General features: G+C 52.7%; 2 protein-coding genes across 2 annotated transcripts; one reads left to right on the plus strand and one right to left on the minus strand.

Annotated features, from left to right (window-relative positions):
* Positions 1 to 2,501: 2,501 nt before the first annotated feature.
* Positions 2,502 to 4,195, minus strand: LOC149744601 (interferon lambda-4-like). Its single transcript, XM_089902855.1, has 4 exons — positions 4,010 to 4,195; positions 3,511 to 3,582; positions 2,969 to 3,418; positions 2,502 to 2,841 (listed from the first exon to the last, which is right to left on the minus strand). The coding sequence occupies exons 1-4, from the start codon at positions 4,175 to 4,177 to the stop codon at positions 2,743 to 2,745; spliced, it is 789 nt and encodes a 262-aa protein (XP_089758981.1). The 5' UTR covers positions 4,178 to 4,195; the 3' UTR covers positions 2,502 to 2,742.
* A 5,325-nt stretch (positions 4,196 to 9,520) lies between these two features.
* Positions 9,521 to 17,923, plus strand: LOC111171216 (uncharacterized). Its single transcript, XM_089903495.1, has 11 exons — positions 9,521 to 9,539; positions 11,319 to 11,494; positions 11,922 to 11,993; positions 12,086 to 12,229; positions 12,461 to 12,535; positions 12,663 to 12,753; positions 12,905 to 13,012; positions 16,593 to 16,774; positions 17,054 to 17,131; positions 17,401 to 17,769; positions 17,825 to 17,923. Exons 1-11 carry the CDS (start codon positions 9,521 to 9,523, stop codon positions 17,921 to 17,923), a joined length of 1,413 nt encoding a protein of 470 aa, XP_089759621.1.
* Positions 17,924 to 18,123: the final 200 nt, after the last annotated feature.

Raw genomic sequence — 18,123 nt, forward strand, 5'->3', positions numbered from 1 at the left:
TAGAGAGAGGTACAAGATAGTACCTGTCTGGGACACGGGGATTAGGCATGTGGTATGTATTACGTTAGGTAAAGTCAGATAACGGAAAATGAAAGAAGTGAAGCAGGGACGAGAGCAGAGTGCGAGAGGAAGTCTGTATTTAATAAGGTAATGAAATGACATTTGAGGGAAGACCTAAAGGAAGTGAGGAAGGGAGTTCTGTGGACATCTGAGGGGGAGCCTTCCAGGAAAAGGGAACAGTCAGTGAAAAAGAGAAACAGAGACACGCCCCTCCTTCTGTGAGCCTGTACATGTCTCACCCTGTTCACAGAGGCTCTGCCACAATATGGTTTGTTTTCTTTGTTGTTGTTGTTGTTGTTTTTGGCCCCGCTGCCTGCAGGATCTCAGTTCCCCGACCAGGGATTGAACCGGGCCCTCGGCAGTGAAAGCTCAGCGTCCTGACCACTCGAACGGCAGGGAATTCCCTCACAACGTGCTACTGAATACTCATGGTAGCACCAAGGACATCCTGTGCTTTGCCTACATTGCAAATACAGAGGAAACTGCAGGGACTCAGAGGGGTTAAGAGACTTGCCCAAGGTCATACAGCAAATAAGTGGTGAGGGCAGGATATTAACTGAGTTCTGTCTGACACCAGAGAGTAACCACTACACTCAACAGCCCCAGTGTAGCTACATCTCCTGACTCGGAGGTAATGGACGTCTCGAACAGAAGGTGTGGAGTCCTTTTGACTATTACTCCCACCCCCTCTTTCCCTCATTCATAATTCCGGGGAGAGGGTGGACCAAAGTCCTCATTTGGGAATGTCTCTGAGCTCTGATACGTAACGTTTTTTAGAAATTTTTTTTATTGGAGTATAATTGCTTTACAACGTTGTATTAGTTTCTGCTGTACAATGAAGTGAATCAGCCATATGTATGCCTATATCCCCTCCGTCCTGGACCTCATTCCCACGCCCCCACCCCACCCATCTAGGTCGTCACAGAGCACCGACCGAGCTGAGCTTCCTGTGCTTTAGAGCAGGTTCCCACTAGCTAGCTATTTTACGCCTGGTAGTGTATATATGTCAGTCCTACCCTCCCACTTCGTCCCACCCTCCCCTGCCCCCACTCTGTCCACATGTCCATTCTCTAGGTCCACGTCTCTATTCCTGCCCTGCAGATAGGTTCACCTGTAACAGCAGGTGGACTTCCCTGGGGGTCCAGTGGGTAAGACTCTGTGCAGGGGGCCCGGGCTCCATCCGTGGTAGAGGAACTAGATCCTGCATGCATGCCGCAACTCAGACCCAGAGCAGCCAAAATAAATAAACATGTTTTTTGGTTCTTTGCTGTACGCGGGCCTCTCACTGTTGTGGCCTCTCCCGTTGCGGAGCACAGGCTCCAGATGCGCAGGCCCAGCGGCCATGGCTCACGGGCCCAGCCACTCCGCGGCAGGTGGGATCTTCCCGGACCGGGGCACGAACCCGTGTCCCCTGCATCGGCAGGCGGACTCTCAACCACTGCGCCACCAGGGAAGCCCAATAAACATGTTTTTTTAAAAATAAAAGCAACGGCAGGGATGTGCCCAAGTCACCTACCAGTGTTCTTTCTGGTCAGTTTCTATTAATTGCATCGGCCTTACATCAGGGGAGGACACATTGCAACAACTGTGAATCCTGAAAATTGACAAATTATCTCAAAATCCCTCAACGTCATACTGTTTCTCTTAGAAAGCAAGTTCAGGGGAGTGGTTAGGAGCATGGGAGCTGGAGCTAGACTCTGGGGCTCAAACCTGGCTCTGACCCTCTCTAGCTGTGTGACCTTGGCAAACAGGCTTTGCAGTTGGCCACGAAGATTGCCCATCCACAGATGCAGACAAATTTTAAAAGTGCAATTGTTCTGCACTTACGTGTGTGATTATTTAATGGAGACCAATCATTAAGGCCATTCTGTGGCTTCAGCTGGAAGCTTCAGAAACATTATTTCAATGTATAGTACTCACTGCAAGGGAAGTGTAACAATGCCACGGCATAAATGAGTAAACTGAGGCTCAGAGAGAAGTAATTTGCCCAGACACGCAACACTTAAGTGGCAGGGGCAGAACTGAAACTCAGGTCACCTGATTTCCCTGTCTCAGCATTTTGTGCTGAACAGCCCCCCTCAAAATGATCACGGAATAAACAACCCACAGAAATGCAAAAATAGTTAATGATTCGCAATAAATTAACAACAGAAGACAGAACGGCAAATACACACAGGAACTTCATAAATACAAAACACGTTTAAGTAACGGAATTCAAAAAACCACTTATCCAGAGGACTTTTGGCCCTTTCACTACCCAGTCCCTCAGCGAAAGAGACTTCCCCAGCGGGGACGTCCAAGAGTCACATATTCATGGAATCGCAAAGCGGGCACTGAAGGTTCAAAGCAGGGCTGGGGCCTGTCATGAGACAGGGCTGTTCCTGTAACCACAGAAGTAGAAACTGGTCCATGGTACGTGGTGGTCAGCGACCAAGGCGGACACGGACTCCAGTCTTTTCCTGCCGGCCCGGGCCCTGGAAGATCTTAGGGCAACGCCTCCCGCGGAAATATCGCTGCTTGCGGCGGAACTCGTTGTGGTCTTTGGGAAAAGGGCGCCTCTGGCACCAGCGCCGGCGGGTCCAGGCTGAGAGACCCGCCTGGTCCGATGGGGCCACGGAGGAGGGCGGCGTCCGCAACCAGGCGCCCCCAGAGCTTCGGGTCCCAGGCGGAGCCGCGGCGGGATCACAGACAAGGACCCGAGTGCGCCACCAGCCGCAGGTCCCACGCGAGCAGGCGCAGGAGGTTGAAGATGACGGTGGCTTCGTGGCACCGAGGCGAGTCCTGCAGCCCGGGAAGGAGGCGGACAGGGGCTGAGTCAGGGATCTCCTTCCCCGAAAGACCCCCCTCCAGACCCTCACGGCTCCAAGCCGGGCTCCCGTCTAGCCGCTTTCCCGCCTGCTCCACTCACAGCTGTGCGAGTTTGGGGACGCCTCCTGGGCCGCCGCAGGGACTTCCTCCGGGAGCCTGGCCGGACCAGCTCGAGCTGGAGGGAGAACAGGAGGTTAATGAAGGCGGCGGGGAACCAAGCCTCCCCACCCCTCCCCCTCCCAGCCGCAGACCAAAGCCCGGATTTGGGGACACCGAGAGGACGTGAATCGTGTCTGCGCCCGTTTCTGGCCTCATGGGACAGATTCGCAGTCGGGGGGCCTGGCCTTGAGACCAGGGGCGCAGAGCGAGCCGGGACGGGTGCGCGGCCAGGGCGCGGCGCACTCACGCAGGCCGCCACGTCCCGCCCCGCGGCCGCCAGCAGCTCCAGGGTCGGGCCGACGCCGGGGAACAGCTCGGGGCTCGGCAGGCTGCTCAGCACGTCTTGGGCGTCGGCGAGGCCGCGGGCCACCTGGCGGAGCAGCGCACGGGACTGCGGGCACCCGGCGGGAGTTAGACGGGGCCGCGCGCCAGCCCGCGCTCCCCCACTCCACCCCCACCCCGCCCGCCGCCCTCGGGCCTCACGGAGGGCCGCGGAGGGTCCCTCCTCCGGCGGAACGAGCAGTTGCGCGGCCTCCAGCTCATCGTCTCTTCTTCCTGCGGGGCAAGGGCTGGGGTGACGCGGAGTCTCCTGGCAAGGGCCCCTGAAGCGCTGGGACGTCGGAGATTCCTGGACGTGGCTGGGAACTGGCCGGGACGGTTGTGCTTATCGTGTCCCGAACCAGGCAGCGCGCCTTTGGCTGAGTGGGGCTGAAAGGCACCTGCGCTCCCCGTGCGGAGCCTGTGCCCGGATGTGGAGCCGAGTCCGCCTGGAGGGGGCGCCCCTCTGTGACCCGCACCAAGGCCGTGCATGAGCTGACCACCCGGGCCTCCGGGAAGAGGTCGTGGTCACAATTGTGGACCCTGAAATCTGAGATGTGCCTGCTGGACGCTAGGACGCGAGGGCCCCTCGGGACAAAGTCTGGTGTCTCCGAGCCCGGTGGGCCCGCGGTCCAGGGGGCGGGGGCGTCTGAGCATCACTCACATAGCGGTCCCTGAGTGCCTTGATGGCCAGCAGCGCCCGGGGGTCCAGGGAGCGGTAGTGTGAGAGGAAGCGGCGCGGAGGCTCCACCACTTCGGGGTCCGCTGCCACGCCCACCGTCACCAAGACCCACAGCCCCACGGCCACCGCGGCTGCGCCACTCGGCTCCATCTCTGCTCCTGCAGGACGCGACGGACGTCAGCGAGCTCAAGGAGAAGGCCCCGAGTCCAAGCCCCTGCCTGTGGTTAGACTTGCAGAGGGACTGACGCTCAGAGCGTGGGCTGTGGACACACGCAGGGGAAGAGACAGGATGGGCCCCCTCCTACCCTCAGCCTCTCTCCTCTCACTCCTCACCTACAATGTGTCTCTGGTGCCTGGTGCTGCAGCAGGGCCTGCCTTCCACTGTCCTCTGGGTGGTGTCCAGAGTGGTGTCCACCTGGGACAGCGGTGCCTGCACCCTCCATGGTGGCTTTTAAGTGCCCAGCTGAGAATGGTGAGCAAGCGGGCTTCCCCGTGCAGGGTAAGCTTTCCCAACGTCACTGCTGGCCATTGAATAGCCCAGAGGGCTGCAGGCAGGGGTGTGAGGACTTTACCCACCTGTGGGCCAGTGCCAGCGATGACTCTGCTCGACCCTCTCTCCTGAGCCAATTGCTACGTTTGTTTTCTGCACCTTTTGTCTTTTCTGTGTTTCGGTCTTTCTTTTGCACTCTAGGAATGAACTCAAAACACACATTTTCCTTTGGCTGGAAGCTGCAAGCTTGGCAGAGGTACCCATACAAGTGCCTGCTGTCAGGAGTTCATACTCGGGTTTCTTTCTTTCTTTTTAAGGATTTTTTTTTTGATATGGACCATTTTCTAAAAAGTCTTTATTGAATTTGTTACAATATTGCTTCTGTTTTAAGTTTTGGTTTTTAGGGCCAGGAGGCATGTCAGATCTTCGCTCCCCAACCAGGGACTGAACCCACGCCCTCTGCATTGGAAGGTGAAGTCCTAACCACTGGACTGCCAGGGAAGTCCCCATACTAGGGTTTCTAATGCTTGCTCTTCAATCACTCTCTTGTCATTATATCCTTCCTCTCCCTGTCTTTTTTTCCCTCTTTCTCTGCACAAACATCCTTCCCTTCTGTTTTCTCAGCTTCTTTCCTCATCTGGGACTTAGACAAACTCTCTCTGGCTTCCTTAGTCTGTTATTAAATGATATGTATTCCTTTACCAATTATAAAACCATTCTTCGTTTGCTGTTAAAAATTGGAATTGCAAACATGTTTTTCTCAACCACTGTTAATAATAATTATAGTTGGTACATACTGAGCACTTCCTGTATGCTTGGCTTCCACTTTAAGCTCTTCTCATGTATTTACTGCTTTATTCTCCCCCGCAAGTCTGTGAGGTAGGTCTTCTCACTGGCTGACGTTTTATAAGATGAGGAAACTGAGGTACCGAGGCCGTGAGTCTGTCCAAGCTCACACAGCCTGTAGATGTGATCCCAGGCTGTCTGGGTTATTACTGGTGATGCTCTGCCACTTCTCACCTATATAGACAGATCTATTCATGTGCAGAATAGTTAAGGTATGTTTTGGGCAAGTAAAGCAAAGTTTCCCACATGAGACCACCTTTAATTAATTATAAAGTTTATTAATAAATATTGATAATTACAGGCAAGTAATGGCTGTTTTTCCCATGTATGTCTTCCTCAGCATTAATATGAAAAAAATTATTTTGTCTTTCAGTGTATATTTTCCTTATTGAAAGGCACAGAGGTTTTAAAAAACATCAAAGTGGTTGAAGCAGAAGTACTCTGGAAAAAACATGAGAGAAATTCTACTGAGACACTAGACGAGATCAGCCGATGTGTCCATGCGCAAACTTTCCAGGCTTCCATTACCTCTCTCCAACTCATCCCAGCATCCCCCCATTTCAGCTGGAGACCCAAATGGTTTGGGGAAGGTGACTTGACCCCCCATCTCTGGGTTGGCATATGTGACTTGGCTGCAGCCATTTACCTCAGTTAGCCTCCTTGGCCACAGTGATTGCATTTGGGGGTGGGCATATGACCTAAGCCAATCTAATCAGAATGAATCTCAGTGCTGGACATCTTATCCCCAGATAGTTGTGTGTATCAAGTTTGTTCCTTTTCATTGCTAAATGGTATTCTGTGGTATGAATGTACTACAGTTTTGGGTTTTTTAAACAGTTACCTGTTGAAGAACGTCTGGGTTGTTTTTTGGCTGTTATAAATAAAGCTGCTAGAAAGAATCATGTGCAAGATTTTGTAGGAATGTAAGTCTTCATTTCTCTGGGAAAATGCCCAGGAATGCAATTGCTGGGTCATATGGTAGTTGCATGTTTAGCTTTTGTAAAAAACTACCAACCCTATTTTCCAGAGGGGCTGTACCATTTTGCATTTACACCAGCAATAAGCGATCAATTTCTCCATATCCTCGTTAGCATTTGACTTTATTTATTTATTTGTTTTTAGGCATTCGGATGGCTGTATAATGATATCTCATGGTGGTTTTAATGTGCATCTCTTTGTTGGCTAACAATGTTGGACATCTTTTCATGTACTTATTTCCCATCTTTCACTCTTCAGTGAAATGTCTCTTCATGTCTTTTGCCCATTTCCAAACGGACTGTTTAATTTTTCTGCTGTTGATTTTTGAGAGTTCTTTATCTATTCTAGATACTAGTCCTTCATCAGATAGGTGGTTCGCAAGTATTCTCTCCCAGTCTTTAGCCCGTTCTTCTATCTTCTTAACATGGTCTTTTACATAGCAAAAGTTTTGGATCAAATTCAGTCATCAATTTTCCCTTTATGGATTAAGCCCTTGGTGTCAAGTCTAAGAACCCTTTGCCTTGCTCCAGATCCTCAAGATGTTCTTCATAACTTTTTCAAAACGTTTTATAGCTTTATATTTTACATTTAAGTCCATGATCCATATTGAGTTAATTTCTATTTTAGTGTGAAGTTTAGGTCAAGGTTCATTTTTTGGCCTATGGAGGTCCAATTACTCCAGCACTATTTTTTGAAAAGGCTAGTTTTCTCCACTGAATTGCTTTAGTATGTATGAGTATTTCTACATGCAAGGAGTGTCACACCATGTATATTATTCAGCAATTTACTTTTTTCACTGTGTGATATGTCTTGAAGATTTTTCCATGTCGGTGCCTATAGATCTGCTTCATTCTATTTAACTACTGCAGGTCTAGCTTAACCTGGAGTTCCTGGACAATAGGATTCAGGGGAGGGTGAACTTGCATGGGAAAAAGCTGCATCTCCATCTTCACTGACCTCAAACTGAGATTGAGCATTTCTTTCCATTATGAATGTAAGCAACAAACCACAATAATATTAGCAGAACCTGTGACTTTGTCACTAAAAGAAGCCACAGATATTTCCTAACACATTACAGATGTGGCACATATCTTTTTTTAATTTTTTTTTTTATTTTTTGGCTGCTTTAGGTCTTTGTTGCTGCGCGCGGGCTTTCTCTAGTTGCGGCGAGCGGGGTCTACTCTTCTTTGCGGTTCGCGGGCTTCTCACTGGGTGGCTTCTCTTGTTGCAGAGCACGGGCTTTAGGCACGTGGGCTTCAGTAGTTGTGGCACTTGGCCTCAGTAGTTGTGGCTCTCAGGCTCTAGAGCGCAGGCTCCGTAGTTGTGGCGCACAGGCTTAGTAGCTCCATGGCATGGGGGATCTTCCCGGACCAGGGCTCGAACCCGTGTCCCCTGCACTGGCAGGTGGATTCTTAACTACTGCGCCACCAGGGAAGTCCTGTGGCACATATCTTGAAAAATCATTTACTCCCATTACTCCCTCAACAGTATAGTAGTTATTAAACCTACTGCTATGTCTTGTATTTAGTTCATTAATAAAGAGACATATGTATTACTTATCACAAAGTTACTTTAATGTTGTGGTAACTGTGTTTCAAAATAATCGGTTTTCTTAATAGTCCTGTGTATTTAAAAACACACTTCTGAACAAATAAGTGATTATAGCAAGGTTGCAGGATACAAGATTAATATGAAAAACTATACTGCTTTCTTGTATAACAGTAGTGAACAGTTTGTAGCTGAAATTTAAAATTCCATTTACATCAGCACCCCCAAAAATGAAATACTTAAGTACAAATCCAACAAAATATAAATAGAATCTGTGTGAGGAAAACTATAAAACTTTGATGAAAGAAATAAAAGTATATCTAAAAATGGAAATATTCTATGAATATGGATAGGAAGACTCAATATTGTCAAGGTGTTGGTTCTTCCCAACTTAATCTATAGATTCAATGCAATCCAATCAAAATCCCAGCAAGTTAATTTGTGGATATTGACAAAGTGAAAGTTTATATAAGAGATTCAAAAGACCCAGAATAACTTTCACAGTATTAAAAGAGAAGAACAAAGTTGGAGGACTGACACTCTCTCACAGCAAGACTTACTATAAAGCTACAGTAATCAAGACAGTATGATATTAGTAGAAGGATAGACAAATCAATGGAACAGAATAGAGAGCCCAGGAATAGACCCACACAAATATAGTCAACTGATCTTTGAGAAAAGAGCAAATGCAATTCAATGAAGAAAGGATAGACTTCCAACAAATGGTATTGAAACAACTGGACATTCGCATGCAAATAAATAAAAAAATAAACAAACCAAGCTAGACGCAGACCTTGAACATTTCACAAAAATTAACTTAAAATGTATCATAGACCTAAATGTAAAGTGCAGAATTATAAAACTCCTAGAATATAGTATAGGAGAAAATCTAGGGAACCATGGTGATGATTTTTTATATACACTGAAAGCACGATCCATGGAAGAAAAAAAATTGATGAATTGGAAACATTTTATACTCAGCCCTATGAAAGGCACTATTAAAAGAGTGAAAAAGGGCTTCCCTGGTGGCGCAGTCTTTGGGAGTCCGCCTGCTGATGCAGGGGACGCGGGTTCGTGCCCCGGTCTGGGAGGATCCCACGTGCCGCGGAGCGGCTGGGCCTGTGGGCCATGGCCACTGGGCCTGCGCGTCGGCGGCGGGAGAGGCCACAACAGTGAGAGGCCCGCGCAAAAAAAACAAAAAAAGAATGAAAAAATGACTCCCTTTCTCTCCCGCAGTCTTGAGATCCATGATTTTAACAAAAGACTGGAAAGAATATCAATGCCCACCAATGGGGGATTGGTTATTCAATAATCCTGTTACAATGGAAGCCTTACCAGTGGTATATGCAGGATGTCTCCCATTTGCCCCTCCAAGTTCACTCTTCCCACTTCTCCACCCTCCTCTGAGCCCCAGGAAGCTGGCCTTTGGTTTCTGTTGGGTGCAGCCAATGGGGAGTTTAGCAGTAGGGCCAGAGAGTGGGGAAGGAGAGTAAAGTCAGAGTATTTATTCCCCAGGCTTCCTCCCTGCAGGGGCATCATGACTTCTCTGTCCCTCCCCCTGTGTACATGACTCCCTCCTTCCCAGGTAAGGTAACCACTCCCTCCCTTCTCCCATTTCTTCAGGCCTAGGGATGACGGAGCTTCATCCAGGTGGGCCCCAAGGCCTTGCATTCCTCCTCCTCTGTTCTCTTCACCATCCAATCCCTTTGTAAACACCCTTGATATTAAACCACCACAGATTATCCTACATTGATTAGGCCATCTGTTTCCTGCAGGGGACCTCACTGATACAGTATAATTAAAGATGTGGGCGAATGCAAATGAGAGGTAATGGTAAGACACACAGAGCAGACACACAGAGCAACTCTATACAGACGCGTTCCAATTTAGAAGTTGCTCAAAGAAAGAGAAAAAAGAAAAAAGAGGAGGACTAGCAACTAACTGCTAAAAAGATTACCTCCAGGAAGTGGGATTAAAGATTTTCTTTAACTCTCCAAATTGTATTTTTTTAATATTTATTTATTTATTTTGTTCCACGGGGTCTTAGTTGCAGCAGGCATGCTCCTTAGTTGCTCCTTAGTTGCGGCATGCATGTGGGACCTAGTTCCCTGACCAGGGATCGAACCCAGGTCCCTGCATTGGGAGCATAGAGTCTTAGACACTGCGCCACCAGGGAAGTCCCAATGGTATTTTTTTACTGACTGAACCTTTATAACAAATGTGTTACTTCGATAATCAGAAAACATATGTACAAATAAATATATGTAACATTTCTACTCCTTGGAAAAATTGTTCCAGATCTGGGATGATGGAAGACAGGTGTGTGGTGAAATTACAGGTGGGTTTTTAGCTTTATCCAATGACCTTGCCTTGCTAATTTTATCAGGAAAAGTAGTAGATTTTAGTTTTAAAGCAAAACAAAGAGACTGATTGAGACACATGGAGACAGAGAGACACTGGCCTGAATGTTTGCTAGAAAAAGGAATGATAGACAGATGGAGTTATCGACAGAGACAAAAACAGGACCAGAGAGACAGAGACAAAAGAGGAGGCAAACAGAGAGGGAAAAAAGAGAAACAGAATGAAATGAGGACAGAAATGGAGAGAGAGAAGGAGGCACTGAATCAGATGTTTAGGGGTAGTTGTGGCTTGGAGATCAGGCTTTGGCGCTGGATTGAGCGAGGGTTCAAATTCTGCCTCTGCCAATTACTGACTGTGTGTCTTGGAAAAGTTCCTTCACTTTACTGTACCTCGGTCATCCCATCTATACACTGGAGGTGGAACAATTCTTGCAGTGTCATTTTTTGAGCATTAAATGAGACATGTACATATCAGTTACTTAGAACAGGGCCCAGTAACACCAAGCACTGTATAAGGGCTGGTTGTTATTATAGAACAGAGATAAGGACACCCAGGGTGATGAAAAGAAAGTGAGAGGATACAGAAGGGGACAGAGACCAGAACTGGTGGCAGAGAGCTGGGGTAGAGTCATCGCTGGCACTGGTCCACAGGTGGGTAAAGTCCTCACACCCCTGCCTGCAGCCCTCTGGGCTATTCAATGGCCAGCAGTGACGTTGGGAAAGCTTACCCTGCACGGGGAAGCCCGCTTGCTCACCATTCTCAGCTGGGCACTTAAAAGCCACCATGGAGGGTGCAGGCACCGCTGTCCCAGGTGGACACCACTCTGGACACCACCCAGAGGACAGTGGAAGGCAGGCCCTGCTGCAGCACCAGGCACCAGAGACACATTGTAGGTGAGGAGTGAGAGGAGAGAGGCTGAGGGTAGGAGGGGGCCCATCCTGTCTCTTCCCCTGCGTGTGTCCACAGCCCACGCTCTGAGCGTCAGTCCCTCTGCAAATCTAACCACAGGCAGGGGCTTGGACTCGGGGCCTTCTCCTTGAGCTCGCTGACGTCCGTCGCGTCCTGCAGGAGCAGAGATGGAGCCGAGTGGCGCAGCCGCGGTGGCCGTGGGGCTGTGGGTCTTGGTGACGGTGGGCGTGGCAGCGGACCCCGAAGTGGTGGAGCCTCCGCGCCGCTTCCTCTCACACTACCGCTCCCTGGACCCCCGGGCGCTGCTGGCCATCAAGGCACTCAGGGACCGCTATGTGAGTGATGCTCAGACGCCCCCGCCCCCTGGACCGCGGGCCCACCGGGCTCGGAGACACCAGACTTTGTCCCGAGGGGCCCTCGCGTCCTAGCGTCCAGCAGGCACATCTCAGATTTCAGGGTCCACAATTGTGACCACGACCTCTTCCCGGAGGCCCGGGTGGTCAGCTCATGCACGGCCTTGGTGCGGGTCACAGAGGGGCGCCCCCTCCAGGCGGACTCGGCTCCACATCCGGGCACAGGCTCCGCACGGGGAGCGCAGGTGCCTTTCAGCCCCACTCAGCCAAAGGCGCGCTGCCTGGTTCGGGACACGATAAGCACAACCGTCCCGGCCAGTTCCCAGCCACGTCCAGGAATCTCCGACGTCCCAGCGCTTCAGGGGCCCTTGCCAGGAGACTCCGCGTCACCCCAGCCCTTGCCCCGCAGGAAGAAGAGACGATGAGCTGGAGGCCGCGCAACTGCTCGTTCCGCCGGAGGAGGGACCCTCCGCGGCCCTCCGTGAGGCCCGAGGGCGGCGGGCGGGGTGGGGGTGGAGTGGGGGAGCGCGGGCTGGCGCGCGGCCCCGTCTAACTCCCGCCGGGTGCCCGCAGTCCCGTGCGCTGCTCCGCCAGGTGGCCCGCGGCCTCGCCGACGCCCAAGACGTGCTGAGCAGCCTGCCGAGCCCCGAGCTGTTCCCCGGCGTCGGCCCGACCCTGGAGCTGCTGGCGGCCGCGGGGCGGGACGTGGCGGCCTGCGTGAGTGCGCCGCGCCCTGGCCGCGCACCCGTCCCGGCTCGCTCTGCGCCCCTGGTCTCAAGGCCAGGCCCCCCGACTGCGAATCTGTCCCATGAGGCCAGAAACGGGCGCAGACACGATTCACGTCCTCTCGGTGTCCCCAAATCCGGGCTTTGGTCTGCGGCTGGGAGGGGGAGGGGTGGGGAGGCTTGGTTCCCCGCCGCCTTCATTAACCTCCTGTTCTCCCTCCAGCTCGAGCTGGTCCGGCCAGGCTCCCGGAGGAAGTCCCTGCGGCGGCCCAGGAGGCGTCCCCAAACTCGCACAGCTGTGAGTGGAGCAGGCGGGAAAGCGGCTAGACGGGAGCCCGGCTTGGAGCCGTGAGGGTCTGGAGGGGGGTCTTTCGGGGAAGGAGATCCCTGACTCAGCCCCTGTCCGCCTCCTTCCCGGGCTGCAGGACTCGCCTCGGTGCCACGAAGCCACCGTCATCTTCAACCTCCTGCGCCTGCTCGCGTGGGACCTGCGGCTGGTGGCGCACTCGGGTCCTTGTCTGTGATCCCGCCGCGGCTCCGCCTGGGACCCGAAGCTCTGGGGGCGCCTGGTTGCGGACGCCGCCCTCCTCCGTGGCCCCATCGGACCAGGCGGGTCTCTCAGCCTGGACCCGCCGGCGCTGGTGCCAGAGGCGCCCTTTTCCCAAAGACCACAACGAGTTCCGCCGCAAGCAGCGATATTTCCGCGGGAGGCGTTGCCCTAAGATCTTCCAGGGCCCGGGCCGGCAGGAAAAGACTGGAGTCCGTGTCCGCCTTGGTCGCTGACCACCACGTACCATGGACCAGTTTCTACTTCTGTGGTTACAGGAACAGCCCTGTCTCATGACAGGCCCCAGCCCTGCTTTGAACCTTCAGTGCCCGCTTTGCGATTCCATGAATATGTGACTCTTGGACGTCCCCGCTGGGGAAGTCTCTTTCGCTGAGGGACTGGGTAGTGAAAGGGCCAAAAGTCCTCTGGATAAGTGGTTTTTTGAATTCCGTTACTTAAACGTGTTTTGTATTTATGAAGTTCCTGTGTGTATTTGCCGTTCTGTCTTCTGTTGTTAATTTATTGCGAATCATTAACTATTTTTGCATTTCTGTGGGTTGTTTATTCCGTGATCATTTTGAGGGGGGCTGTTCAGCACAAAATGCTGAGACAGGGAAATCAGGTGACCTGAGTTTCAGTTCTGCCCCTGCCACTTAAGTGTTGCGTGTCTGGGCAAATTACTTCTCTCTGAGCCTCAGTTTACTCATTTATGCCGTGGCATTGTTACACTTCCCTTGCAGTGAGTACTATACATTGAAATAATGTTTCTGAAGCTTCCAGCTGAAGCCACAGAATGGCCTTAATGATTGGTCTCCATTAAATAATCACACACGTAAGTGCAGAACAATTGCACTTTTAAAATTTGTCTGCATCTGTGGATGGGCAATCTTCGTGGCCAACTGCAAAGCCTGTTTGCCAAGGTCACACAGCTAGAGAGGGTCAGAGCCAGGTTTGAGCCCCAGAGTCTAGCTCCAGCTCCCATGCTCCTAACCACTCCCCTGAACTTGCTTTCTAAGAGAAACAGTATGACGTTGAGGGATTTTGAGATAATTTGTCAATTTTCAGGATTCACAGTTGTTGCAATGTGTCCTCCCCTGATGTAAGGCCGATGCAATTAATAGAAACTGACCAGAAAGAACACTGGTAGGTGACTTGGGCACATCCCTGCCGTTGCTTTTATTTTTAAAAAAACATGTTTATTGGGCTTCCCTGGTGGCGCAGTGGTTGAGAGTCCGCCTGCCGATGCAGGGGACACGGGTTCGTGCCCCGGTCCGGGAAGATCCCACCTGCCGCGGAGTGGCTGGGCCCGTGAGCCATGGCCGCTGGGCCTGCGCATCTGGAGCCTGTGCTCCGCAACGGGAGAGGCCACAACAGTGAGAGGCCCGCGTACAGCAAAGAACCAAAAAACATGTTTATTTATTTTGGCTGCTCTGGGTCTGAGTTGCGGCATGCATGCAGGATCTAGTTCCTCTACCACGGATGGAGCCCGGGCCCCCTGCACAGAGTCTTACCCACTGGACCCCCAGGGAAGTCCACCTGCTGTTACAGGTGAACCTATCTGCAGGGCAGGAATAGAGACGTGGACCTAGAGAATGGACATGTGGACAGAGTGGGGGCAGGGGAGGGTGGGACGAAGTGGGAGGGTAGGACTGACATATATACACTACCAGGCGTAAAATAGCTAGCTAGTGGGAACCTGCTCTAAAGCACAGGAAGCTCAGCTCGGTCGGTGCTCTGTGACGACCTAGATGGGTGGGGTGGGGGCGTGGGAATGAGGTCCAGGACGGAGGGGATATAGGCATACATATGGCTGATTCACTTCATTGTACAGCAGAAACTAATACAACGTTGTAAAGCAATTATACTCCAATAAAAAAAATTTCTAAAAAACGTTACGTATCAGAGCTCAGAGACATTCCCAAATGAGGACTTTGGTCCACCCTCTCCCCGGAATTATGAATGAGGGAAAGAGGGGGTGGGAGTAATAGTCAAAAGGACTCCACACCTTCTGTTCGAGACGTCCATTACCTCCGAGTCAGGAGATGTAGCTACACTGGGGCTGTTGAGTGTAGTGGTTACTCTCTGGTGTCAGACAGAACTCAGTTAATATCCTGCCCTCACCACTTATTTGCTGTATGACCTTGGGCAAGTCTCTTAACCCCTCTGAGTCCCTGCAGTTTCCTCTGTATTTGCAATGTAGGCAAAGCACAGGATGTCCTTGGTGCTACCATGAGTATTCAGTAGCACGTTGTGAGGGAATTCCCTGCCATCGAGTGGTCAGGACGCTGCGCTTTCACTGCCGAGGGCCCGGTTCAATCCCTGGTCGGGGAACTGAGATCCTGCAGGCAGCGGGGCCAAAAACAACAACAACAACAACAAAGAAAACAAACCATATTGTGGCAGAGCCTCTGTGAACAGGGTGAGACATGTACAGGCTCACAGAAGGAGGGGCGTGTCTCTGTTTCTCTTTTTCACTGACTGTTCCCTTTTCCTGGAAGGCTCCCCCTCAGATCTCCACAGACCTCCCTTCCTCACTTCCTTTAGGTCTTCCCTCAAATGTCATTTCATTACCTTATTAAATACAGACTTCCTCTCGCACTCTGCTCTCGTCCCTGCTTCACTTCTTTCATTTTCCGTTATCTGACTTTACCTAACGTAATACATACCACATGCCTAATCCCCGTGTCCCAGACAGGTACTATCTTGTACCTCTCTCTAGTAAAAAGCCCCATGAAGGATTGTTTCATGTCTTTTCTTTTTTCAGTGCTCTCTTCCTGGCACCTTGAGCAGGGTCTGACCCAAAGCTGGGGTGGGAGGGCAAATAGGTACTTGGTGAATGAATAAAGGCATTTTTCTCAACCCCACCTGATTTCCCTGAAGTACTGGTCACAGCTCAATTTCATAGCACATCCTCCTATTCCTGGGTCCTTGTGTGCCTGACAGTCAGAGAGCAGGTCGGTGCAGGCTCCCGACCTCCCCCACGCTGTGTCTATCGGTACCAGGTGGGGAAGGGTGGGGAGCAGCTGGTGTCCTCTCTGAATTCGCGAGTGTTTTGCCTTTCTCCCTCTCCCTGCCACCCGCAGCAGCACCCCTGGACCTTCTGTCGTCTCCCAGACAGCCTCCCTCTTGGAAGTTCCAGGCTCTTCATGGCAACACCTCCTACAGGTGCCTTTTCCCTCTACTCCCTGTACTGGGGCCTCTGCCAAAAAGGAAGTCCCTCTGTCCCCTCCCCACCCCAGTCCTAGATCAGCCTGGAGACCCTCCGTGTGGGGCTGAAGCTGCCCCAGCCCTGATTTTGACTTCCTTACTCACTTTCTTGGAGGTGAAATGGGACATGAATCCATGTCAGTTTCTCTTTCCCTGAGCAGCTCACATGGCTCCCAGGCCCCGCCCCGCTCTGGGCTTTCCCAGCGCTCGCCTCCCCTGTTGCCAGTGTCAGCCTCTAGCTGTGTTTTCACTTTTCCTACATCAGCTGGGATTGCCCAGCTGCACAGGCTAAAAGCTGCGCCATGGAACTCAGGCAGGAATTACACCTGAGACGGAGCTGGAAGTTCAGAGACACGGACAGAGCGGCGAGCTGAGATCCAGAGGAGGAGGCTGAAGTCAGAGACGCCGGACGAGACTGAGAGACCCCAGGCGGCAGCCTCAGAGCGGACACTTGATCCCCCATCTGCTGCAGAGACCAGAGAGCAGGAATGAAGCTGGGTCAGCCTCCACATCACTGTCTGGGACCCTCGCCTCCCCAGAGCCTCCCCCTCCCCCCCGCGACGCCCTCCCTCCCCTCACCTTCTGTCCTTCCTTAACACAGACCTGGCCCCCGGCTGCACGCTGGTGCTGGTGCTGATGACCGTGGAGCCGAGCAGGACAGGAGCGGTTCCTGTGCCCTCACCCCTCGGGGCCCTCCCAGGTGCAAGGGGCTGCCACATGGCCCAGTTCAAGTCTCTGTCCCCACAAGAGCTGCAGGCCTTCAAGAGGGCCAAGGATGCCTTTGTGAGTCTCCCCCGACCCCTCCTGCAGTGGGCGACCCTCCACCCCTCCCTCTGTGTGCTCCCAGGCTACCTGGGCTGAAGGTGGGCCTGCCCTCCCCGCACTGGGCTGACCTCCACCCTCCCCGCGGTGGGCGATCTCCTGTCCTCCTGCGGTGGATGTGCCTCTGCGGTCCTTCTGGAAGTCAACCTCCCGTCCTCCTGTTGTTGGCCATCCTCCAGTCTCCCTGGGGTCTTCCCTCCGTCCCTCCCCCTGTGGGCTGACCTTGCCCTTGCTCTCTAGGAAGAGTCGCTCTTGCAGAAGGACTGGAACTGCAGCTCCCGCCTCTTCCCCAGGACCCGGGACCTGAGGCAGCTGCAGGTGAGTTGGGGGAGTCAGGCCTGCCTGCCCTCACCTGCCCGCCCTGCTCCGACTCTGCAGGTGGCCCCTCACCTCCTCCTTCCCTCACGTCCTTCTCTCCCTGCCCTCCCCACTCGTCCCCTGACCCCTTCCCCTCAGCCAACCATATCGGCTCTCACCTGACCCCGACTTTCACCTTCCACGGTCCCTTCCTCTGTCCCCCTCACCTGTGCCTCCTCGCCTGTTCTCTCTCACGTGCAACTCTCACCTGTCTTCTGTCTCCTCCTCAGGTGTGGGAGCGCCCCGTGGCCTTGGAGGCGGAGCTGGCCCTGACACTGAATGTCCTGGAGGCCACGGCTAACTCATCCCCGGATCACATCCTGGACCAGCCCCTTCACACGCTGCACCACATCCACTCCAAGCTCCAGGCCTGCGTGAGCGCTCGGGGCACCCGGGCCGCGTCTGGGCTCTGGCCACCTGTACGTGCCCCTCTGTCCCAGGCCCTGCCTCACACCCTCAACGCCACCCTCCTCTGTCCACAGGTCCCAGCTTGGCCCACAGCAGGCCCCAGGCCCCGGGGCCGCCTCCACCACTGGCTGCACCGGCTCCAGGAGGCCCCGAAGAAGGTGAGTGACCGGGGAGGGGAAACCGATGGCTGGGCTCAGCTGGGAGCCCAGACGTGGGAGCTACTGAGCCATCCCCCTCTGCCCCCAGGAGCCCCAGGACTGCCTCGAAGCCTCTGTCATGTTCAACCTCTTCCGCCTCCTCACCCGGGACCTGAAATGTGTTGCCAGTGGAGACCAGTGTGTCTGACCCCAGAGACCCACCTGTGTCAGCATCTTTTTTATTTCTTTTTAATTTAATTAATTAATTTATTTCTAGCTGCATTGTGTCTTTGTTGCCGTGCACGGGCTTTCTCCAGTTGCGGCAAGCACGGGGTACTCTTCATTGCGGTGCGTGCGTGGGCTTCTCATTGCGGTGGCTTCTCTTGTTGCGGATCACCGGGTCTAGGC

This window comes from Delphinapterus leucas, chromosome 20 (assembly GCF_059928025.1).
Source record: "Delphinapterus leucas isolate spDelLeu-1000000601 "Yukka" chromosome 20, BTC_Dleu_Yukka2, whole genome shotgun sequence".
Taxonomy (NCBI): domain Eukaryota; kingdom Metazoa; phylum Chordata; class Mammalia; order Artiodactyla; family Monodontidae; genus Delphinapterus; species Delphinapterus leucas.

Coding starts and splice junctions, on each gene's coding strand:
- LOC149744601 (XM_089902855.1), bottom strand. CDS start 4,177: ATGGAGCCGAGTGGCGCAGCCGCGGTGGCCGTGGGGCTGTGGGTCTTG. Junction 3,419..3,510: donor GGGACCCTCCGCGGCCCTCC/GTGAGGCCCGAG, acceptor GGGTGCCCGCAG/TCCCGTGCGCTGCTCCGCCA. Junction 2,842..2,968: donor GTCCCCAAACTCGCACAGCT/GTGAGTGGAGCA, acceptor CCCGGGCTGCAG/GACTCGCCTCGGTGCCACGA.
- LOC111171216 (XM_089903495.1), top strand. Junction 12,536..12,662: donor GTCCCCAAACTCGCACAGCT/GTGAGTGGAGCA, acceptor CCCGGGCTGCAG/GACTCGCCTCGGTGCCACGA. Junction 16,775..17,053: donor AGAGGGCCAAGGATGCCTTT/GTGAGTCTCCCC, acceptor CTTGCTCTCTAG/GAAGAGTCGCTCTTGCAGAA.